Source organism: Siphateles boraxobius, unplaced genomic scaffold (genome assembly GCF_051911475.1).
Source record: "Siphateles boraxobius isolate OS27281-9 unplaced genomic scaffold, OSU_SipBor_1 19, whole genome shotgun sequence".
Lineage (NCBI taxonomy): Eukaryota > Metazoa > Chordata > Actinopteri > Cypriniformes > Leuciscidae > Siphateles > Siphateles boraxobius.
The window spans coordinates 16,940,274-16,966,016 of record NW_027508799.1 but is presented as its reverse complement, the minus strand read 5'-3'; the positions used below and the strand labels follow the sequence as shown (position 1 = coordinate 16,966,016).

Genomic DNA, 25,743 nt, shown 5'->3' with positions numbered 1-25,743 from the left:
TTGTTTGGAACCGCGCCTATGATGCAAAAAAAATGCTGCTCGCGCCATAAGATTCACGTTTATCCTAAGACATTCTGCCCCCAAATGCCTTATTGGTAGGCAGCTCACAATGGTATGAGACACCGCCAGTGTGTTTGGCGTAATACTGGGTTTGTAGCAGCAGCACTACTCGCGTAAATCAGCGTTGTTTAATATCATGGGCGGGAGCTTCGGTTCTCCAACGCTACACACACTCAGTTATTCCAACGCTCTGGAAAACACTGCTGGAGAACAAGAGCAATAATGTGGACTTTCCAGACTACCGCTCTTACGATATGTAAGTTTTGTTTATCAGTATTCTTCCATTAATAAATACAACTGCCACTGGTTTTCATTTGATACAGCTTATGTTTGACTAAGAGTTTGATGGTGTGCAAGATTTATTATTGTTTTCAACATTAGCCTACCAGATGTTTTGGATTCTGGGTTCTGTAAGGTAGGCATGGAGTAGCCTACAACGTTGTTTACTGTGCTTTAAAGTTCTTAACAGGATTCAAGTATAGCCTACAGTTCTAACCTGAAACTTTATTTCACGCATTATTATTTTTTACAAAAAGTATAAAAGTAGGGAAAGAAAGGGCCAGTATGCAGTATTTGTAAAGTGTGTTGTCCAAAATCAGCATTCAATGTAAACTTTTTTAGGTTTGGTTTTACATAGTGTCAAGTTTGATGCCTTGGGTTCTTATAAGTATTTAAAAACAAATTATAGTTCTAATTTAAAACTTTGTTTTTTGTTTAATATTTATAGTAGAGGAAGAATGGTTCAGTATGAACTTTTATTTGGTCCAAAATCAGCATCCATTATAAATGTATTTATAAAGTGTCAGGTTTAGTGTTTAAAGGTTTATGTGCATCTCATCCGGTTTCCTGCATGCCACATTTAACTCTCCATCAGGTCAATAAGCGTTCCCATGTGATATTCATTTCAATAATTAGGAACAGACTCTACTGTAACCAGAAGCCAAAATGATTAACCATGCATAGTTCACACAATGTTAGTGTGATGTAATAGTTTACACATTAAAATGAAATAGAATGGATGAGTTACATAGCTATCTTACTGTTCTACCTATCTATCTATCTATCTATCTATCTATCTATCTATCTAGCTATCTATATATCTACCTATCTATCTATCTATCTATCTATCTAGACTTTAATTTAAGTAACTATGTAAACTAAAAAGAACTAAAAACACCCACAGAAATATTTACTGTGGCAATATGTGTGACAACTGAGCTCAGCCTCCCTTATAAATGAACTTTCATTGTACTGTATTGTAGCATAATGTGATAATATTTATATGATTCCCCTAGTCATTGCTTGGCACACGATGGCACAGTTACCTGATCACAATGACAAGTGTGCAGAGGGGAGCTGTTACCCCTCTACGGGTGATTTGCTGATAGGGAGAGCACATCGGCTTACTGCTTCCTCCACCTGCGGACTGAATGGACCGGAGAGATTCTGCATCGTGAGCCATTTGCAGGTAATGCAACAAACCAACATCAAGTACTATAAAAGTCAAACATGCAAATATATCACATACCCATGATATGTTAAAATGGTTTAAATACAAAACACTGATGAAAAACTATATTTATTTATTTAAGCACAATACAATAATGTGAATAATAATGTAAAATCATGTGACGCTTAAACCTTTATGTAATATACACCCAGATTTTTTTATATAAAAATATCTGTTTAAAGTTATTTTCTCTGTCTATTGTACATGACTTACAAAAATGTTATAATATGATTGTATTACAATGAAGTGAATCACAATTGAAAATAATGAGAAAAACACAAAGTAAAACCACATTCAACCGCATTGCAGTAATGATCGTTTTGGGGTAAGGAAATCTGATGGCATGAAATGAATGTTACAATAAATCAGTTCTAAAAATAAGTTTATTTTCTTTATAAATAATATATATACATATATTGTTTTTCAGTTATTTTCTCCATGTCACACACATGTCGTATATAACCTAAAAACATCTGTGTGATTTGATCATAATCTTTCTATATGTTGTTGGGTGAGTACAGCATTCGTTTTGTCTTCCCACATTCACTGTCTGATGAACAATCGGATCACTGTGCGAAGACTATGTGGTGGGAGGATGAAGGACCCTGTCAGATGTTCCAGACCGCTTTAGGCCTCTGTTTAGCCATTTACACTATCTGTGTGGCCCTCAGAATAAAAGTTTGACTGTAAATGCCAATGAGTGATATGCTCGTGATTTGAACTATGTTTAGGCTAGATAGGATCTGGAACTCAACTGTTCAATACATCTAGCATACGCAATTTTGGTTATCTGGATTTGTAAATATGAGATGCTATCAAACCCTAAAAGTTAGGAAATAGTTGACATTAAAAAAAAACTTCTACTCAGCTTTATGACATTACAAATCCTCATGACTTTCTTTCTTCTGTGGAGTGCAGATGGAGATGTTTTGCCCTGGTTGCTCTTTTCCTTATGATGAAAATGAAAAGTATCCAAAGTATCATTAATTAGTCCATTCATGCACTATATGTCTTGTATAGTCATACAATATAGGTTTTTGTGAGGAAAGAACCCAAATTTAAGTCAAAATCTTGCTCTCTCCCATTGATTTCAAATCTCATTTACTTTCAAACTTGCAAACGGACTTAAGAGAACCAACGGCACTTGTCATAATTATGAATAATATTTCAGAGCTTCAGTGGGAGGGAATATCATCAGTATCAATATTACAGCAAAATCCAGACATGGTTGAATGACTTTAAAAAACTAGAATATAGCTCATTAAATAGCAAACATATTAATTTAGACTGCTTTTATAGTGTGTTTTTGTCCGTTTTGAAGCTGTGCAGCACTAGTGCCTATTCACTTTCATTGTAGGAATGGAAAATGACCTAGAAATTCTGAAACTTTTCTATTTATGTTGTTTTGCTTGACCAAGTTAGTTAGATTGTTTATGTTGGTGAGTCATGCGCATGAGAGGGTGATAAAAACAGGTGCACATCCAGAACATCTGGATTCCCGCTGTCCGTATGAATGTGTTTTTCATTCCGCCAACCCCCAAAAGACTCTATGTCTCACATGCTCCAATAACATCTGCATCTCGATCTCTGTCCATTGTCAGGAGGAGAAGAACTGTTTTGAGTGCGATTCCCGACGGATGTACAATGAGTTCACCTCCCCCAACAGCCACACCATTGAGAATGTGGTGACAGCCTTCACCCCCAACCGCCTCAAAACCTGGTGGCAGTCCGAGAACGGTGAGTTCTCACCCAACAATAAGAACAATCACAAATAATCTCATCGGTATTTCAGTTCTTTCTCCTACACAGATTCCTCAAATTTTCATAAGTCTCTTTTAGACATTTAGAAGTGATTTCAACAATGTCTCAACCTAAGCTCAGATGTACGAAGATAGTTGCATTCAAAAGTTAGATCTCATATGAAATCAAATATTTCTCATCAAATTCTTCCAAGGCCAAATTAACTGAGCTTTGCTATTCATGTTTTTATGGCTCTGTATTCTGACTGTATGCCAGCAGTTGTCTCATTTGTGTGTATTTTTATCAGGGATTTTTGGAGGAAACACCTGAGACAAAGTTGATACTTTAAGGGATAGTTCACCCAAAAATGAAAATTCTATTCTATACCTATATAGATATTTTGAGAAATGTCTAGGTTTTTTGAACATGTAGTCAATGGTCACCAAAATTGTTACCTTACCAACATTCATCCAAAATATTACCATAATGTTACCAAAATGTATTCTTTTGTGTTCCAAAGAAGAAGAAAAATGCGTAAAGATTTGAAAAGACATGTGTGTGAGTAAATGATCATTAATTTGATAAATGAAACAATATTCTGAAAACTAATAATATACATATTTATATGTCACAATTCTCATATCATTGGTCCCAAAAGAACCGTACTGTGTCTCATGGCAGGAATTTGGGTAGACAAATAGAGAAAGGAATGGAGAAAAAGGAAAAGAAATAGTTCAAATCTGACAGGAAGTAGTGGGAATGAGAGCTGGGATGAATGCAGCCGCTGGGCGTGGGAAACAGCTGGCCTGCTCTCTCCCTAGCGACTGGCTTCCACAACACTCACGCTACCATACTCAATCCATGGGTGTGGCATGGCATCACTAATTTAGGGAATTTGTGAATTTGGATGCTTTATTTGGCATACTGCTGCACTTTTATTACACCCTTGTTCCCTGTAAATGTAGAAAAGAAAATGTCTTTCTTTCTTTTTTTTAATACTTTTTCAAGGATGTTTGTTGTGATTCTAAATATAAAAGCACTGTGAATTCACATGAATGTTTTTTGGTCAACAGTGGCGATAGTTTATTAATAGACCACTTGTCCACAATGTACTTGACCACAATGTAAGTCAAGTTTTTTGCACTTATTTATTTCGTTTTCATGACCGTTTTCCTGTATCGGACTAATAGAATTAAACTGATTTTTTTTTTTGCTACTGTACCTTTAAGAACATGATATGTACAGTACATTACCTCTGTGTATGGAGCTCTAAAGGGTTACAATGTGTCACAATATAGTGCAATACAAAAATGCAACAATATGTATCGTTGATAGTGACAAATTGTGTATAGTTCACCCAAAATAACATTTCTGTGTGAGGAAGAAAATTCAAGTTTACAGAGTTTTAGTGTCAGTAGTAAATTACTATTATAAACTAAACTAAACTATTATATTTAATGTAGAATATAATGTATAATAATGCAATGGGGGAATATTTGTGGGTCGTGATAATGCCAAATATCTTATGTTATTACCACCATTAAAAAGTGGCCTACATTATTTTAAATATATCTAGTCAGTGACAGAGTGCAAGCATATTCATCTAAAATAATTCTGTATTTTCAGCTTCAGAATCATGAATATTTTTATTCTGGTGTCACTATTGTCCTGTGCGTTGGGTTACCAACACAAAGTCCAAGCCTATTAATTTCCATCCAAAATGTAATATCAAATTTAGCATTTTAAAGTTGCAGTAGGGAGTTTTGAGAAAATGTTGACTTAGCCTGAAAATTTGAACAAGCACAACTTACAGGTCCAACCCCCTTGCTCTCTGCTGCACTACAGACCTCCCTCCACAGCTCCTCCCCCACAGCGGAGCCTGCCGTGAACGCACAGGCTAGTAAGCAGGACCACCGATGACGGCGGATTATAAACAGTTATGGAACATTCACTAATTGGGACGAAACATCAACAATATGCTTTACATTGACTATGGCCTGCCCATACTTTGACTACAAACTTGGTCCTCAAATCATTATGTATTTTGCAATACATGTAACTTTATAACGTTGCACTCTTTCTATAAGTTATAGCTACTAAGATAACGTTAAAGGATTAGTTCACTTTAAAAAAAAACTTTTGCTGATAATTTACTCACCCCCATGTCATCCAAGATGTCCATGTCTTTCTTTCTTCAGTCGAAAAGAAATTAAGTTTTTTGATGAAAACATTCCAGGCTTTTTCTCCATATAATGGACTTCAATAGGACACAAACGTTTCGAGGACCAAATGACAGTTTCAGCGCAGCTTCAAAGGGTTTTAAACGATACCAGACGATGAATAAGGGTCTTATCTAGCGAAACGATCGGTCATTTCAAAAATAAATAAAAAACTTTAAGTTTTATAAGCACAAATGCTTGCCTTGCTCTGTTCTGTGATGCACGTTCGTGAACCTGTTCGAACTCGTTCATCCAAATGAACAAATCTTTTTTCGAGTCATTCGTTCGTTGAATAAACGAAATGACTCGAAAAAAGATTCGTTCATTTGGATGAACGAGTTTGAACAGGAGAGTCACGAACGACGGTACGCGCTCGCGCTGTGCAAGAGAGGGGTGATCAGCGCGTACACGAGCGTGATTGACACTGCTAAGACATTCCTCCTGGCTCTGATTGGTTGTTTCTGACCGGGAGCGGTGTATTTCTGCAAATGGCAGTAGGACCACAGGGAGGAGCCAGAGGAGCTTGATTTTTTTCACAGATTATCTGTCTCATATTCTACTTTCAGGACATAATGACAGTTTTAACAAATATTTGTTTACAAAAGCTACCTACTGGAGCTTTAATCAACAGTACATTTTTTTAACCTTTTATCATATGTCTTGGAGTATCGCAATAATATTGTATCGTGAGTTTAGTATCGTGATATACCCTAATGCATCGAATCGTGACAGGAGGGTATCGTTACACCCCTAATGTATATAAATGTCCATTCGCCGTGGGGCCCCCTCAAGCTCCAAGCCCCTCAAGCCCTGTTTAAAGTGAATTTATAACAGCCAAGGGTCCTTTTAGCTTACACTGAATGAGAAATGAATGTTGTGACTGTTAAAAATGTGCTTACTATACAGTGTGTCCAGTATGTGTGTAGTATGAAGGTTGGATGTAATACAACCGCCATGTTGTCATTGACATGTGACATACAGCATCATTTGGGTTGCCTGTGTCTATTGGATGCACACTTTAGAAATCTCGGCAGAAGTAATAGGTCCGTTACATTTCACCTGCTGTTTTATAAATGCTACAAATTCTGACACTACTAATTTCATGTAATGTTTTGCACCTACTACAGTATACTAGCGAAACAAACATATCCCGGTACAGGAATAGTCTTTTTGGACTTGGGAGGAAGTTTTGACTTCTGAAACTTACAGTATGTTTACATAAGTCAGTGAACTCTTTTGTTTTAAAAGATCAGGGAAATTTCTATTTCATTAAACAACACACCGTCTTTGGTATTTTGAGTGAGGAAACTATTCGTGCCAGATTGCTTGGAGTGATCAAATATATAATATATTACTATGCTTTTCTAAAACTGTATTAAAAATGAGTATTTCTTTCCTCGCTCATTTATCCATTCCTCTCCATCAGGAGTTGAAAATGTGACCATTGAGCTGGATTTGGAGGCCGAATTCCACTTCACACACCTCATCATGACCTTTAAGGTGAGATAGACACTCTCTCTCACACACACAAACACACGGAACTAGACCACAGTCTTGTGGAATGTTGAACATATGTGTAGATATGTTTGAAGTGTTTTCCTTTGAATCCAGAGCTGCGTCTCCCAAAAGCATCATAAAACGATTGTAGAAACCTTTGGCCTACGAAACCTACGATCTACTTCAGCTTTCTGCTTTTTTTTGTTCGCAGACATTTCGGCCCGCAGCCATGTTGATTGAACGTTCTGCAGATTTTGGGCGGAGCTGGCAGGTGTACCGATACTACGCTTTCAACTGCACTGAATCCTTTCCGCGCATCCCTCGGGGGCCAATCAAAAATGTGGATGATGTCATTTGTGACAGCCGCTATTCTGGCATTGAGCCATCAACAGAGGGAGAGGTGTGTGATATACATTCATATAGACAAATATACATATAAAACAAAGTTCTGTCATGAAACTTGATGTCGCAGGCTGATAGGTCCTTAACTCAATCTTCTCGCAATCACATCATTCTCAATAGGGCACAGCGGATTGGTTCCTGGTGTATCAGTAGCCAATGAGCTCGCTGTTCAACATTCAGATACTTGGTTATCATTTGCCTTAGCAGTTTAGCGCACTTTCAGAAACCCTCCACCTTCCCCAGCTCCACCTGTATAGATCTGCTTCGGGTAACTCATGTACGCTATATTGTACAGCAGCAGCATGTCTTACAGCAGTGTGTCGTGAAAGTATTGGCAGTAGCAAGTCCCGTACTTGCTCTGCAGCAGCAGCATTGTCACATCCATTACCATGCCAAAAACTCAGAGAGTTGTCATGACAGAAGTGTTTATGCATACTATTTAAACAGTATCTAGATACTTATATATACAATCCTGAGTCTCTGTTCTTGTGTACTTGTGAACAGGTCATTTTTAGGGTACTTGATCCTGCATTTAGGTTTCCTGACCCTTACAACCCACATACTCAGAGTAAGTAATTAGAACATATCTACAGCAAATCTCTTGACCAGTTGAAAGCTTTGTGGTGGTATTTGTGCCTGGCAATTTCACTGAATATACATTTTTTAAATTATCCTTTTATTTTAAACTTTCATACAATCCTTTTTTCCCACTTCAGTCCCAAAGTACCAATGAATATGGGCTCAACCCCAATAGACATTTAGCCTGTAAACGTCCCCTCCCCTAAATTCTTAATAGTGGTCATTGGCTAAATTTATGTATAGACTTTCATTTTTTTTTTTAAAGTCCAACATTTTATTTATCATTATTAGCCCTTAGCTTAACTCTACAGTGCTATAAACTGCCACCCAGTGGTAAGGCAGTGGTTCCCAACCCTAGTCCTGGAGTACCACCAACACTGCACATATTTGAGATTTGGGAGTACTCCAGGACCAGGATTGGGAACCTCTGAGCCAAGGGGACATGGTGATGGATAAATACGAGATTGGAGGAAAAATTATATTTCAATGGTTTTGCGCTTACTTGCAAAACTTTTCAATTCCCCAAAAAACTTTGTTTATGAACAAACCACTCGTTTTAAAATCTTCCCGGTCTACTGACATTTGTAATGACATCCGCTCCAAACATTACAATTCTCATGATAACTTTTCATTAAGTCTACTATAGGTAAATCCACTTTACCAGCTAATTACTCTTCAACAGCGATGTCGTAGAAATATACAGGGTCAAGTTCAAAGACAAAATTCTAAAGATGGTCTATAGAACACTAAATTGGCATATTTCATTAACATAATTTAATTGAAATGGGCAACTGACTAAATTTGCTTTTAGAGCTAAAAACAGCTAAATTGCTATTTTTCAATGTGCTTTGCTTTCTGGAAATAAACACACTACACTATAAATTTTCCTGTAACAGACTTGAACTATTGAGCTTATCTAGGCTAAAATAAGTGTAAGCATAATGGAAAAACTGGGGGAAATGACATAACAGGGTTGAACACAGGGTCCGAGTCAAAGAAAAATGATGTATGGACTGGTTTTCAACTGAAAAGCACATTTCAAAATGTTATTATTCATTTTGTTGAAAAAAATTGTTTTGCATAACACACTAAACAGAATTAAACTGATTAAATAATGTGACTATATCCTGTAAATATTTTGAAGACACAAATGTGGCACAAATGGCATCTTTTTCTGAGAATGACTGACTATTAATCAAGTGGGAAATTTAAAGAAATAAAACTGTTGTCTTTGATTATATGTATATTTGTTTTTGTCTGACTACTGATATATCTTTGTTCATACAGACCTAATGAAGATCACAAATCTGCGCATACGGATGGAAAAGTTGCACACTCTAGGTGATAATCAGTTTGATGACCGAGAGGAGGTGAGAGAGACATACTATTACGCTCTCTATGACATGGTCGTCCGTGGCAACTGTTTCTGCTATGGCCACGCCTCCAAGTGTGCACCAGTCGGCAAGGAGGCAGGGGTTGATGGCATGGTAAGTAAACGCAACAACAACAATCACAAACCAATCACTCGCTCTGCTGTGCTCACCTGTGTGTGTGTGTGTGTGTGTGTGTGTGTGTGTGTGTGTGTGTGTGTGTGTGTGTGTGTGTGTGTGTGTGTGTGTGTGTGTGTGTGTGTGTGTGTGTGTGTGTGTGTGTGTGTGTGTGTGTGTGTGTTTGTGTGCGTGCGTGCGTGCGCGCGCAGGTTCACGGCCATTGCATGTGTAATCACCACACTACTGGACTCAACTGTGAGGAGTGTGAGGACTTTTACCAAGATCTGCCCTGGAGACCAGCAGTGGGCCGAGAGACAAACGCTTGCAAGAGTATGACAAACAGCCCACAGTTAATCACAAAAAAGAATTATATTCTATTACATGATATTATATTATATAATTTTATTACATTACATTACATTATATTATATTATATTATATTATATTATATTATATTATATTATATTATATTATATTATATTATATTATTCAGAAGCCATACTGAATATTATTCACTAAGAGTTTTTTTCTTTCTCATTCTCTCAGGATGTGAGTGTAATCATCACTCACATTCCTGTCACTTTGACATGGCGGTGTATCTGTCATCGGGAAACAGGAGTGGAGGAGTGTGTGATGACTGTCAGCACAACACACAGGGCCAATGGTGTGAGAACTGCAAACCCTTCTACTACAAGCACTCTCACAGAGACATCAGAGACCCCAGGATCTGCGCGCGTGAGTGCGTTTAACGCTCTCAAAATGGATACATTTAAATCTGTTCCTATGCAGAAAGGATGCTTTAAAGTGTTACTTGAAGCAATGTTACATGCAAAATAACACATGAAACATGATAAATCTATGGGTTTTTGTTTGGTGAACATGATTTCACCAAGTACAACATGTTCCTGGATCACTATCTTTGTTGATCCTGGAACAACATTCCTATCAACCAATCAGATTACAGCGACATGTTTTATATCAAGTTTAGGCTTACAATCATGGCTAGGTACTTCTACATCAATGTTATTCACCTATCATTTCCCTCTGATATTGGGTTAACTTATGGGCAGGGTTAGGTTTAGGAGTAAGGATAGGACTACATTTTCAGACAGGAATGTTGTTCCAGGATCAACTAAATATGTTGAGTCTTACTTGGTTTGTGTTTAGCCTGTGACTGTGACCCACATGGTTCTCTTAATGGAGGCTTATGTGACAGCGCTACGGATGTCCTAAGAGATATGATTGCTGGCCAGTGTCGCTGCAAATCTAATGTGGAGGGACAACGTTGTGACCACTGTAAAAAGGGACACTATGGCCTCAGCGACGACCCGTTAGGCTGTCGGCGTGCGTAAACACACACACACACACACATAAACACACACAAACACATACACACAAACAGCTTGTTTCATGTTCTTTCAAGGCTTTGACCTCTGAAAGACTTCCTGTTTTCTGGGGTCAGTGTGTATGATCATGTTTGTCTTTCTTTTGTGTGTGAACCCAGCATGCAGCTGTAATCCTCTAGGCACACTCTCCACAGGAAGTCCCTGTGATATTCAGACAGGAAGCTGCTACTGTAAACGTCTTGTGACTGGACAAAATTGTGAGAAGTGTCTGGTAAGAGAGCATTATAAGTATGTGTGTTTTGGGTTTGTGTTTTTGTGCTTGTGCATAACACAGTTTTCCCTTTCAGCCTCAGCACTGGGGTCTCAGTAATGATATGGATGGCTGCAGACCATGTGACTGTGATATAGGTGGGGCTTTGAATAATAAGTAAGTACCCATATTAGATTTGTTAAAAAAAATAATCGGTTATCATGTCATTTCATTTCATTTTTTAATAACAAATTAATTTATACAGGCCAACATAAATATTCTTCTATATATTTCGTTTGCTCTGTAGTTGTTCTCAGGAAACAGGGCAGTGCGCTTGTAAGGAGCATATGTTTGGTAGGCGTTGTGACCAAGTGCATCCTGGGTACTACTTCGCAGCACTGGATCACTACATTTATGAAGCTGAGGATGCTTCCCTTGGACCGGTAGGTGTCACTCGGAGACACTGGCCTTCATTCATGAAACACAAGCAGAAAAAAATCGGTAACACTTAACAATAAAGTTCATTGGTTAACATTAGTATTAACTAATATTACGGTGTTACAGTTTTTCTTTGTTGATGTTAATTAATGAAAATACAACTGTTCGTTTTTAGTTCATGTTAGCTCAGGTTTATTCAATAATATTAACAGATACAGCTTTTCATTTTAATAATGTATTAGTAAATGTAGAAATTAGCATTAACTTAGATTAATAAATTTTTTAGAGGTTTTTTCATTGTTAGTTAACTACATTAGTAGATGGAAAAAAGAGAAAACATTAATAATAATATTAATACATTTTATTTGTAATGCGCCTTTCTCAGACTCAAAACGCTACAGCATGTACAGAACAAAATAATCAAACATGGAAGTAAAATATATATATAGAAGTACCAAAAAAAACCCACAAAATTAATAAAATTATAAATTAAAAGCTTGACTAAAAAGATGTGTCTTAAGAAGTTTCTTAAAACAATCCACAGAAGCAGCATCCCTAATAGAAGTGGGTAGTGTGTTCCATAACTTAGGCGCGTTATAGGAAAAGGCTCTTCCCCCCATGGATTTCAATTTACAACGAGGCTGATACTGAGAGAGAGAGCAGAATATTGTAATGTGTTACCATAAACTCTTTTGTAAACATTTAAAAAATGTTACATTTTTAACAATTTACATAATATTAGTCTTACAAACCTATTAATTGTGACAGTTTACATAACAATGATTTTGTGAACAAACAGCATGTGAAAGTTTACTAAAGACTGTACACAGAAACTAAATGTGATTAATGTGACTAAATTTACATAAAAATGGTTTCACGAGCTAACTGAATGTGACAATTTATGCAACAATAGTTTTACAATAAAAATTGTTGTGACAGTTTACTTAAGAATAATTTTTAAAAACTAACTGAATGTGAAATGTAAGAAGAACAGTCTTATAAATAAATAAAGTGCAAACATTTACTTACATAAAATGACATAAAAATGGTTTTGTACCAATTGAACCATGAACAGATTAAGGACAACAATTAATGTCATTTGCTTTTATGAAAAAACTGTATGTAAAAATAGTTTTAAGAAAGATATACACAGAAATTTGCTTTGCTCATTCTGCTGTTCTGATTCCCAATGAGTGTTTAAGTTCTTCATGGTAACATGTAACGGAACCAAATTTATTGGTACGTGTAAATGCGAGTCTTTATTGATTGTATGCAGGCAGTAAAAGTGGTTCAAAGACCATTACCTCTTGATCGTAAACCCTCCTGGACGGGTACAGGATTTGTCAATGTACCAGAGGGTGAAACACTGAGATTCAACATTCACAATTTCCCACGATCTATGGAATACAACTTAATGATCCGTTATGAACCACTGGTAATGAACACACCAACAATATTAAATTTATAACTTGCATACCTGGTCAAAAACAAGCAAGCACATGTGTTTAATGCATTTATTGTAGTTGCCAGACGAATGGGAGCAGGTTGTAGTAAACATAGAGCGGCCCAGAGACAGTTTCCAAACAGCACACTGCACTTCTACATACAATGATGAACAGACCATCTCAATGCACCCTGGATCCAGGTAAGGTTGCATTAGCGTGTGTGCAGTGTTTTGTTTTGTTGATTGTGTACTTGACTCCTTATTGTGTGTTTGTGTGTTTCAGATATGTAGTTCTGCCTAGATCAGTGTGTTTGGAGAAGGGTCAGAACTACACAGTGAAAATTAGCTTCCCACAGTACTCATCGTACAGCTATCACTCTTCTCCTCACACACTTGTTGATTCAGTAAGGTTATTTCATTTTCACTTGGAAATTGCAAGTAAATTTCAGAAACAATTACAAAGAAACACAAGTAACGCATTGAATTAAAAATGACATTTTGAAAAATCATGTTTTATTTACAATTTTGAACAATATATTTTCACAGTGCATGAATATAACATAACCCAACTAACTTTCGCAATTACTCACATATCTACTAATGCAAATCAATTTATCCTTTAGCTCTACACTCACAATCATCAAACACAGTGGTTTGTTCCAATAATCATGCCTAATGTCTTGAACCTTTATTTCTAATATGTGTAGATAGTGCTTCTGCCAGAGGTGCAAGACCTTGAACTATTTTGTGAAGGACCCCAGCAGCATGAGGACTGGGAGATGTTCAAGAAATACAGATGTATGGAACGTAGCCAGAGTGTTAATAAAATCCCCTTGACTGATATTTGTAGAAACTACATCTTCAGTGTGTCAGCACTACTACACAATGGAGCTCTGGGTGAGACAGTCAGAAGAATAACAAATGTTGCAAAATTTATTAAAGTCCTCCTGTGGTGAAAATCAAGCTTTTAATTTTGTTTATATGTCTATGTGGTGTTTTAATATGCTTTAAGACAAACCATGTGCAGATTCATAAGTCAACACCATCGCTGAGTATTTTCTCCTTAAAACTGCAGTGAACCAAAGACAGTCTCAAAAACGCGGTTTGAAATCACTGGTGTTTCTGACGTCACAAACTACCTTGTAACCAATCAGGTCAACGTGTGATCGTCAACGAGTGGATCTCTGAGCTGCTGTGAGTGAGTGGAGGCGGGGCTAATTTGCATATTCATAGAACCGCATATACTGAATGAGGCAAGGGTCTAGAATTACAATCAAGCATATTTTAAGGCATGAAGATTTTTTTCAAGGAAAAAACACTTAAATATGTAATTTTGGTGATCAAATATGAGTTTTAAAGGATAAATGATGACTACAGGGGGACTTTAAAACTAAGCATGAAATAGTCTAAATAGCCTGAGAAGGCATTGCTTGATTAGGCAGCGGAGCTTTTGGTCGCAGTGATTATATTTCTATTTAGTTCGATGATGCTGGTGGTGCAGAAATTGCAAACTATAATTTTAAAAGTACATTCTTTATCATCAAAAGCAAGTACATACTTTTTGTCCTTAGCACAAGGTTGCCAATCAAGCATATTTTTACTGCCTGTCTGATTAAAACCCAATTGTCTCTCAATTATTTATCACTGGCAGAGTGTAGGTGTGACCCACGAGGTTCTCTGAGCACAGTGTGTGACGTTAACGGTGGGCAGTGTCAGTGTCGGCCCAATGTTTCAGGGAGGAACTGCGACGCCTGCGTCCCGGCCACCTACCAGTTTGGACCCTCGGGATGTAGACGTTAGTGAACACTACACATATGCACAATAACACAACAAAAACATATCCAATTAGCATAGAATAACATTAACGCCGTATCTCTCCGATCACCTTCTCATCAGCGTGTGACTGTAACCCGCTGGGCTCCCAGAATCTTTTCTGCCACCCCACCACGGGCCAGTGTTTATGTGTGCCAGGGGCATATGGGCGCCAGTGTGGCAACTGTAAGCCCAGCCACTGGGGCTTCCCTCACTGCAACCCCTGCTCCTGTAACAGGAACAGCGAACAGTGCCACCCGCTCACGGGAGTGTGTCTGAACTGCAGGGGTCACACCACAGGCCACAACTGTGAGAGGTAAGAAAGGATAACATTGTCTAACAGGTTTGACACATATTATTTTGCATAGGATTTTTTACGCTACACTTCATGGGTTAAAGTGCTCTACTTCTTGAGTAATTAAAAAATAAAAACACTTGTGTTCCTGAAACCCTCTGTTCCAGGTGTGAAAGTGGTTATCACCGTAACGCATTGCTGGGCTTCGGAGAGCCGTGTCGCCCTTGCATGTGCCCTAGCGGACCTGGAAGTGGAATGCAGTTTGCTGAAAGCTGTTATCAAAACCCCAACTCTCTCCAAATGGTCTGTGTCTGCAGCTCAGGCTACAAAGGTAAATGCATCAGTTGGAGAAATGAACAAAACAGAAACAATTTCTTAAATTTCTCACATAAAACACTTCTAACTCCTAATCCACGTTCTAGGACCCAAGTGTGAGGAATGTGCCTCTGGTTATCATGGTAACCCTGAGGTACCGGGAGGACGGTGCAACCCATGTCAGTGTAACGGAAATATTAACATGCAGGACCCCGAATCATGCGACACCCGCACTGGTGCCTGTCTCAAATGCCTGTTTCACACCGATGGCAATGCGTGCCAGCACTGTAGACGTGGTTACTATGGAGACGCCCGTACACAGAAGTGCAGGAGTGAGTATGCAGTGTAAACAAGCAAGCGCATAACTGCGCTGCATCTGATTGGCTGCATGAATGCACATGCAGTGTGTGTATTTGTGTTTAAAAATCCATCCATTCTTCCATCCTCTTTTTAGTATACACTTCTTATGCTTTCCTCCATACACAAAAGAAGATATTTTTGAAGAACGGTTTTGTCCATACAATGAAAGTCAATGGGGTCCAAAACAACATTGGACTCCACTGACTTGAGATATTTTTCCAAATATTTTTGTTTGTGTTCACTTTAAAGTTCACTGAAGATATTAAAATTTTCAACCTAGTTGAAAGTTGAGCACCATAGTTATACACTTCACGTATGCATTTTCTTTTTTAAATAAACGCAAGGCCTTTTTTGTATCGTTTTGTACTCAGGATGTATGTGCCATCTTGTGGGAAGTTCCAGGCACAGCTGTGTTGATGGCCTGTGTGAGTGTGACAGGGTTAGCGGGCAGTGCCCATGCCTGCCTGGTGTGGAGGGTCAGACCTGTGACCGTTGTGCCCCCAACACATGGAACATCAACAGTGGCAAAGGATGCCAACATTGCCAGTGCCACCCAGAACACTCGTATAGTTCCTCCTGCGACCTGGTATAAACACAAACACCTACATTTATCACAACAAGTTCATGACAAAATCAATCATAAATCAAGTTTAATTATCCACTTGTCTCAGCTGTCAGGTCAGTGTTCCTGTAAGGCTGGTTTTGGAGGTAGGACATGTGAGGAGTGCAGGGAACTGTTCTGGGGAAATCCTGAGGTCCAGTGCCACGGTGAGTCTGCACTGCATCATCAAAACTGGCCTGCGCCGTGGGTCATGTGAGTGGAGTCCGAATACTACTGCACTAATATTTGTGCATACTGTCCAGACAGCAACATAGTGTCGGCCCAGATCCGGGCTACATGGAAACCACACGTACCAGATGTGGGCCGGATCTGGGCCGACACTATGTTGCTGTCTGGGTGTGCATTTCAGTTGAGTGGCACATTTTTAACCTCAATTTCATGGTGCACGTTTACGTCGTACTACATCCTAAATAGCGGAGTTTTCTTCAAAATATTTTAACAGTACAGTGCATAAAAGTGAAGATGAAAATAAATTAACCAAAATACGGAGATGAAAAAATCCCTACAACAGAGCTACAACTTTACTTTTCATTTCTATTTTGATTCTGTTTCTCAGGAAATGTTTCCTTGAACACATTAAATGTAAACAATGCTTTATTTGCAAATAGATTTTGTGAGATATTGCGATAAATTAAATCTGCAACTTAAATTTCTCATGCATTTGTTAACATGACCTGAATCCCAAGTGGAGATTTCAGACCAGACTTAACCAATTTGTCATGTAGCAATGATGAAAAGTTGTGCATTAACGATTTTTTGCTTTGTGATATTATATTGTGGTTGTTTCTGTGTTTGGATGTTTTAATTTGGAGGTTTTTTTAGTCATCCTCAGTGACAACTCTTTAAATTATTCTAGTTCAAAAAATAAAATTAAAAATGTAAGAAATATATATTAAATATATAAATAAATATAAAAATATATATATACCGTTTCTCTGAAAATTACGATTTTGTCCTCTTGAACAAACTAAATGAAAATGCTGATTTATTCACAGTTTGTTTTTGCGACATTGCGACAAACTAAATTTGCATGTCTGAAAATGAAGTGAAGATGTCAGACCAGATTTAACCAATCAATAAATTTAACAAAAAAATGGTGCATGAAGAGCAGAATCAAGATCCAATCAAAGCCTGATATCTTGAGGGGGAAAAAAATCACCAGTATAAATACGGCCTAGAACACATTAACCACACACAAATAAACTAACACAGGGAAATTCCACTCTACCATTGCTGATTTGCACCTCTACTCAGCTAACGTTTTGACCTTATTTTGGAGAATTCCAGAAAGTCTTTATGCTCTGATCTTATTTCAGAGAAATCCCTCATATCTTGGCCGGCAGTTGATTTTCTTGTGATTTAGTTCTATTTAAGGTTAAAATGTTTGCATTTTACAATGTTTCTGTGGTACGCTGACAAAGTATCCCTTGTGAGATTCGGCTGCTACAAACAAAGAGCGCAAACAAACTCCCAGAATGTTTGGGAACTGGTTGGAAAGTATATACAAAAGTGTATATTTCTGGCAGTGTGATTTATGCCATTCTCTCTGATATTCTTCCGAGACCCAGAGTTTATTTGAATAAGGGTCTGCTGTTACTTAAAGCATAAGTGTGTGTGATTGTTCTTGTTGAACCACAACCAAACAAACACTATCTCTCTTTATCTCTTTCCCTGCTTTTTGTCTTTCTTGTGAACTTAAGTAAGCATTTATGTGCAACATCATATGCTTCAAGGGAATTTGAATGGTTTAGGAATAATAACTGCGTTCTTTTGGCATAGGGACAGTTTAAGCGAAACCTGAAATACACCTGAAATTGAATGTTTATGTTTCGAGGTCAAGAGCCAAGAAGATTCTAGTATATAGATAAACAAGCTCTAATCATCCCAAAAAGAAAAAAAATCCAAGTTTTAAACTTCCTTTGTTCCAAAGGAATCCTCTGAACACAACTGTTCTGAACTAAACACAAGGTCACATTTAATCGAAATAACAAGCAGGAAGAAAATATAAAATTATATTCTGCATGAAGAAAATAGTAATGATAGTAATGAGTTTATTCTCAGAGACAACTCTTATCAGATTTGCATTACTGTACACAATGATTCAAATGTCAAAATAAAATTATAAATACAAATTTTTTTTTCCAAATTATTAAAATATATATTTCTTAAAATGTAAGAAAAAAAAAGCAGTTAAAAGCAGCTGTCCCCCCCACCCCCACCTTACTGTATATATCATGCGTGGCAATAAACAGATGTTTTCTCACACATTCCAGCACACACACACGCGTACAAAAATTCACTGTTTTTTTCAGCACTCACATCCAAGATTTTAAATCATATGAAGAATTTTGGCACCGTTTCATTTTTTAAATCAATTGTGCATGTTTGTGTTCCAGCATGCGACTGTGACCCACGAGGCATTGCCACTCAACAGTGTAATAAGATGTCTGGCGAGTGTGTGTGCGTAGAGGGCGTGGCCGGGCGAAGGTGTGACTCGTGTGGGCGTGGCTACGTGGGGACCTTTCCTGATTGCGAGGCGTGTCATCAGTGTTTTCACGTATGGGATGTAAATGTGGGAGAGCTGACCAATCACACACAGAGACTGGTGAATACAGTAGAGGATATGAAAGAGACAGGCGTGGCTACGCCATATAAAGACATCATATCGAGTCTGGAGGATGAAACCAGACAGCTCAGAGAGATACTAGAAGATGGCAAGGTTCAACAAACTCTCACAAACACACAGAAGATGCTGCAGCAAGCTAAGTATGTATAATTAACATATCCACATGCATATCACTCCATTGTTTTCCTTTTTATATACTCTCTTCATTCTTTTAAAGTGAATTTATTCATCCTCATGTCATTCCAAACGCATATGATTTTCTTTCTTCTCTGAAGTAAGTGCAACAGCCTGGTTCCAGAAGTAAAAATCCCATTCTTTTTCTCCATAAGGAAATTGATTTTTATAACTTTTACAACATTAAAGACAGTTTTACAATCTTTATGGGAAAAAAATCTTCTGGTACTAACTTCACTGGATAAAAGTGGGCCACGGTTGCGCTCTATATGCATCTCTGTAAAGGAGTTGTTTTGTAGAATGTTCACGCTGCTCTTTTCCATACATTGAAAGTATTTATGGTGACGGCATCATAAAAGCCATCATCATAGGTTATATATACAACATTAATAAAAATTGTCAGATACAAATATTTTAGCATGAGGGTTTAACCTGGACCACCTTGTAGTGCTGTGACAGTGTGAAGAAATGACAACAAAAAATATTATTAAAGAATATTATTCCAATATTAATTGTATTGTAAGGAAATGTTATATATATATATATATATATATATATATATATATATATATATATATATATATATATATATATATATATATATATATATATATATAAGGAAATATATGTATATGTATATATATATATATATATATATATATATATATATATATATATATATATATATATATATGAAGACTTCAGATGCAAAAGCCTCTAAGTCCGTCTAAAGTTTTTGTTTAATATTACCGGCATTTCTAAATGGGCTGAGGCTGGGATTTAGTGAGTTTGAAGTGAAAGTATTTGATGAGTGTATACTATGTGATCTTAGTGAGACAGCATCAGTTCTGAGAAAGTCTATGGACCGATCTGAAACAGATCTGGAGAAAGTATCTGGTGACCATCAGGAGGCCGTGAAGAACCTGGAAAGTCTGACCAAAGAGGCCCAAAACCTTCAAGAGATCTCCTCTGACAAACAGCGTCGGGTTCTGAACATTAAAAATTCAGACGCCAGAGGTGAGTCAAGCACACAAACAAACTGGTTTAAATTCAACACACACATGGTGTGTCTGAAGTGTGCGTTGATCATCTCCCGTAGGTGCGGCTGACAGCATCAGAGAGTATTACAGGGAATCTGGCGGGGCGGAGCTTCTTGTCAATCGAGCCATCTCTGACTCGAGAAGTACGGTCAATGAGTCTGCCTGGCTGAGGAAAGCTGCAGAAGCCAAACTAGACGCCACAGAGAAAGAGTTTAACTTCAAACATCAGCTGCATATACAGAGGCTGAACAAAATCGGATCTGAACTGGACTCCACAGACCTTTCACGACTAAACCGTCAGGTAAATAAATGACGTTTTAAAAAAATGAGTCAGTTGATTATTTGAATGGCTAAGCCAGTGGTTCTCTTAAACACAGCCTGAGAAATATTAGACAAAATCCAAACAATGTGCTCATTATTTTAACGTATTAAAGCTATATTCTCCCGAGTTATACAGTAATATCAGATTTGTAAATGTGTGTGTAGGTGTGCGGAGGGGTGTCAGGTCTTGATGGTTGCGGTGACTGTGGTGGTCTAGGCTGTGTGAGCGAGGATGGCGTGACCCAGTGTGGTGGAGAAGGATGTGGGACTATTGTGACCCAATCTCAAGAGGCCTTGAAGAAAGCCAAAAACTTAGACCAAGACGTCCTGCACGCTTTAAGAGAGGTGGACAAGCTAAACAAGATGGTAGGTATTCACAACAATATTAATTATCATAACTTACTCATTTATTTAAATTCATGTATTCAAAAATATTTATTCAAATAAATGCTGTTCCTTAGAACCTTAGAAGTCTGGAGTAATGATGCTGAAAATCTTTGCGTCACAGGAGTAAAATGGTTAAATATATTCAAATAGAAACAGTTTTATTAAAATGTAATGATATTTATTTTGCAATATAATATTTCACTGTAGTTTTAATCAATTTAATGCAGCCTTGGGGAGTTTTTTTTTTTAAACATAAAAAAATATTTTGAAAAATATATACTTGCATGCATGTTGTCTGGAAGGTCTCAGATGCTCGAGGACGTGCGGATGAGGCTAAGCTCAGTGCTCAGGGAGTGTTACTGAGAGCCAATCAGAGCAAAGCACGAGTGGAACAGACCAATGATGAGCTCAGAGACCTCATTCAGCAAATACGAGACTTCCTCACAAGTATGAAATGTTACATATAGTAAACACTCACACATTAGATGTGTTTAGAATACTTATAATCTTTTCTTCAAAACACTTGTATATATGTAGATCTGCATGAAATGTCCTACTACATTTGTCAGAACTATAATAACTTTTTAGTTATACCCACCCGGTTTGTCTTTTTGTTACGTACCATTGCTTATTAGATATAGGAGCCTGGTATATCATGTATACATTTATTATTATGCAGTGTCTCAAATACAGTGGAAATCTAAATTTTCATGCTAGAAACTTGAATGCGATTGTCTGTGTAGATGAAACTGATCCGAAGCGTATAGAGGAAGTATCTGATGAGGTGATGAGACTGAGTTTGCCAGTGTTACCAGGAGCTCTAAAGAACATGACCACAGAGATCAACCAGCATGTGGCCAGACTGACCAGTGTGGATGATATTCTGACCCAGACGGCAGACAAGGCCCTCACTGCAGAGAGACTCCTGCAACAAGCACAGACTGCCAAGTATGTCACTTTTGACATTCAACTTTAGTAAAAACACTCACTAGTTTATTTAGTTTGCCCACTAACAAGGTCCAACAGTGGATATAAAGCGGGTTCTCAACCTTTTTGACTTCTTTCTTTGAGAAAATGGACCTTGAGGCCTAATATTTAATCTGTTTTGTACTTTTGGTACTTCTGCAATACAAATAATAATAATAATACATATTAAATTTAGTCAAATAAAAAGAAAACATAACATTCAGTGAAAAAAATATGTATATCGTGGCCACAAATTAACAATTCGTTCCCACGACTAACTAATATGTCTCCATGTTTACTAATTCATTCCCTCGTTCTAAGTAAATTTTCCGCATGATATAACTCATTAATTCGTTTTACTAAACCCTTGTTTTAGTTAAATAAAAATGTCCATGATTTACTAAAACAAGAGAACAAATTCTTAATTCATATTCATGATATATATATATTTGTTCGTCGCATATCCTGTGCGAGGCTTCGTAGATGTCAGTTTAATGTTGTACACCTATATTTGTAATATTTTTTTAGCATTTTAATCCAAATTGTTAAAATACAATTTAAATAGAATTATAATATGTATGTAAATGCATCACTGGAGAATTATATAGAAATAATATTTGTTTTAACTTATTATAACTTTTTGAAAATTTTGTCACAATTACAGCTTCTATTGCAGATAACGCACAAATATTGTGTAAATAGTGAGTTTTCTTTGTTTTCTCACAGCATTTGTCTCATTTTTCATCTCAAGCTTGCGCTTCATTGGCACTGTTGTATAGTTGGTAATCAAGTACACTAATTTAGCAACTTTTTTGGCAAAATTGTTGGTTGTGGAGCCACAACAAAGGAAGAGTCATAATTTGTGTAAAAATTATATAAATGATTGCACTCTTTGTTTAGATTATCAGGTTTAAAAAAAAAATATATATATATATATATATAATTGGGTCTGAAGCAAGGTAAAAAATATATATAGTTAAATCTCAACATAAAAGGCATTTGAAAAGTAGAAAAATACATGGTGGTAAGGTAAAAAAAATCTGTTTTAATGTGACCTTCAAAACAAAGTAAAAGTTCAAACCTGTCACCTGTACTGTAATAAAATCAACCCATGAAATAAAAAAAGCCCATGGTTACAGAAATAACCATAAAACAGCTTCTTTTATTACATCACCGTGTGTGTTGTGTGTATAACAGTGAGAGAGCTACAACACTGAAACGGGTCACTGATGAGGTGAATGAAACTCTAGATGATACTGAGCGCGCTCAGACTGCTGCCAGCGGAAAACTGAAAGAGGTCGAGAGTGACATGACCCAAACAAAAGAACAAATCACCACTGTGAGTATACATATCTTTAAAAAATCCTTCTGTAATTTTATTGATTCTTTTTAATGAAATCTTTGTGTCTATACAGGTACAATCAAAAACTGAAGCGACGGAGTTCAAACTGAGTAGCAGCACAGGAAGATTTTTTGATCTTGAAAGAAAGGTCGAGGAACTCCAACAGACAACTGTAGAAACGTCCAGCAGTGCAAATCAAACTCAGAGACAAACTGACGACATCACAGCGGAAATTGAGCACACGGAACGGGTAACTGTCTTTTGACTGTGATTTTCTGTTCATTTATTCAAAAATACTTTCAAAGGAAATTTACACATACGATGACTGTACACCTCTTCTATGTTGAACATGTTTTTAATTTATGTTTTTTTTTGTATTTGGGGGGGGGGGGTACATAAATGTATGGTTTATGAACCATACATAAAAATTTATGGTTCATACAACTGTCCTAATATTATATATATATATATATATATATATATATCAAATTTGAAAATACTGTGGTCACCAACCAACATACGGAAAAAGATTTTAATGACAAGACAAGGTTAGATAGATATCATGTAGTATAACTCTCCCAAAACTTGAATAAATTATAAAATTTTAATTACAACTTCATGATATTTGTGAAAGACTTCTTTTTACCTATATATATATATATATATATATATATTATAAATATGTAATATGTTGATGCTATTTATGTATGCGTATATATTATACATGCTGTCTGTGTATATTTAAACACACAGACACGCGCACGCACACAATATATATATATATATATATATATATATATATATATATATATATATGTATATATATATATGTATACTACATATATATATACATATAAATATAATATATATTTGCACATATAAAAAAACTGTGATTAATTGCAATTAATCGATTTGACAGCACTTATTACGATGTATATGCTGTAAGGAAAATGTATTACTTTTTACTTGATGGTGACACCACAATCACTAACCACAGGCATTAAACTGTTACTTTTTTTGAATATAGCATGGTTATAGCTATATAAATAGAACATAGTTTTTTTCAAAACCTTTTGTTACTTCCTTTTATTTATTTATATATTTAAATCGGGGACATGCACTGTTATAAATCACTGACTCATAGACACTTTGAAATAAGCGTGCTTGTGTATATTTGTGTATTTAAGGAGATTGACTCACTGCAACCTAAGTACCAGCTGGTCAGCGGTCTGATAGATCCAAACGCAGCAGGTGTGATTGATGCACGTCAGAAGGCCGAGCAACTACGACAGGAAGCAAAAGATCTATTAATAGACGCCACCAGCAAACTACAGAGACTAAGAGGTAAAAGTGCTTGAATATGAAATTATAGATTTAACTATGATTCCTGACTTTTCTTTCTCTTTATCTCTTCCAGAGCTGGAGAGATCATTTGTGATAAACCAGCACACTCTGGTGGAGAAAGCTCAGGAACTGGATGGGCTGGAGGATGAGGCCAGAAAAGTTCTGCAAGAACTCAGTCAGAAAGTCACCATCTACAGCAGCTGCGCTTAACAAGCAAGAAAGCTCAGATTATAATCAGTCAAAAACCATGTAAATGCACTTTTGTATTGTCTAAAATAAGTTACTAACTGCACGAATGCAATTCATTTAAGAAATTACAATGAAAAGCAATATAAGATTTAACTAAGACCACTTAATATATTATGCCCTTTCTGAACTATATAAAAAGTAGGGCTGGGAAAAGATTAATCGCGATTAATCGCATCCAAAATAAAAGTTTGTGTTTACATAATATATGTGTGTGCACTGTGTATAATTATTTTGTATATATAAATACACACACATGCATGTATACATATAAGAAAAAAATTATATTTATATGTAAAAAAATTATATTTATATATAATATAAATTATAAATAAATATATACAGTATAAACATGCAAATATTTCTTAAATATATACATGCATGTGTGTGTATTTATAAATATACAAAATAATTATACACAGTGCACACACATATATTATGTAAACACAAACTTTTATTTTGGATGCGATTAATCGCGATTAATCTTTTCCCAGCCCTAGAAAAAAGTTTACAGTTTATTATGTCCTATATATGATATTAGAAATCCTGCAGGGTGCAGTAATAATACATCTATCTCAACAAACATTCCTCTGAAATGAGAGGAAGCTCCTCCATTGTGGACAGCAAATCAGGTTGGATGTCAACTGTCGACGACAGGTCGACTGTCATGTATGCTTTCCATCTGCCCATCTTTAACAGTCCAGTCATCTAGTCAGAAACTACATTTCCCAGCATCCCTCCTGTCCCTCACCTGCACTCGCCTGGCCATCACCCGCACTCCAGTCTGAACCAGGATAAAAGCACACACCTCACAGTCACTTTCTGTCTGGTTTCCAATACGGATTACGCACTATTATCTGTGAAGTCTCCTTGTAATTCTCCAGCGATCTCCTGTAAGCAATTTTTTGGAACATTATA

General features: G+C 36.7%; 1 protein-coding gene across 1 annotated transcript; it reads left to right on the top strand.

Moving 5' to 3' along the window:
• The first annotated feature begins 76 nt into the window (after nucleotides 1-76).
• Nucleotides 77-24,972, top strand: lamb1b (laminin, beta 1b). Its single transcript, XM_077233959.1, has 33 exons — nucleotides 77-316; nucleotides 1,356-1,528; nucleotides 3,172-3,307; nucleotides 6,956-7,029; nucleotides 7,238-7,426; nucleotides 7,933-7,996; nucleotides 9,295-9,494; nucleotides 9,707-9,827; nucleotides 10,044-10,232; nucleotides 10,665-10,841; nucleotides 11,002-11,114; nucleotides 11,191-11,270; nucleotides 11,401-11,536; nucleotides 12,808-12,966; nucleotides 13,055-13,176; nucleotides 13,259-13,379; nucleotides 13,683-13,872; nucleotides 14,627-14,770; nucleotides 14,872-15,103; nucleotides 15,250-15,413; nucleotides 15,505-15,729; nucleotides 16,129-16,343; nucleotides 16,429-16,525; nucleotides 18,776-19,145; nucleotides 20,012-20,196; nucleotides 20,279-20,520; nucleotides 20,706-20,906; nucleotides 21,230-21,374; nucleotides 21,671-21,875; nucleotides 23,091-23,232; nucleotides 23,309-23,485; nucleotides 24,423-24,579; nucleotides 24,653-24,972. The coding sequence occupies exons 1-33, from the start codon at nucleotides 283-285 to the stop codon at nucleotides 24,787-24,789; spliced, it is 5,316 nt and encodes a 1,771-aa protein (XP_077090074.1). The 5' UTR covers nucleotides 77-282; the 3' UTR covers nucleotides 24,790-24,972.
• The last annotated feature ends 771 nt before the right edge of the window (nucleotides 24,973-25,743 follow it).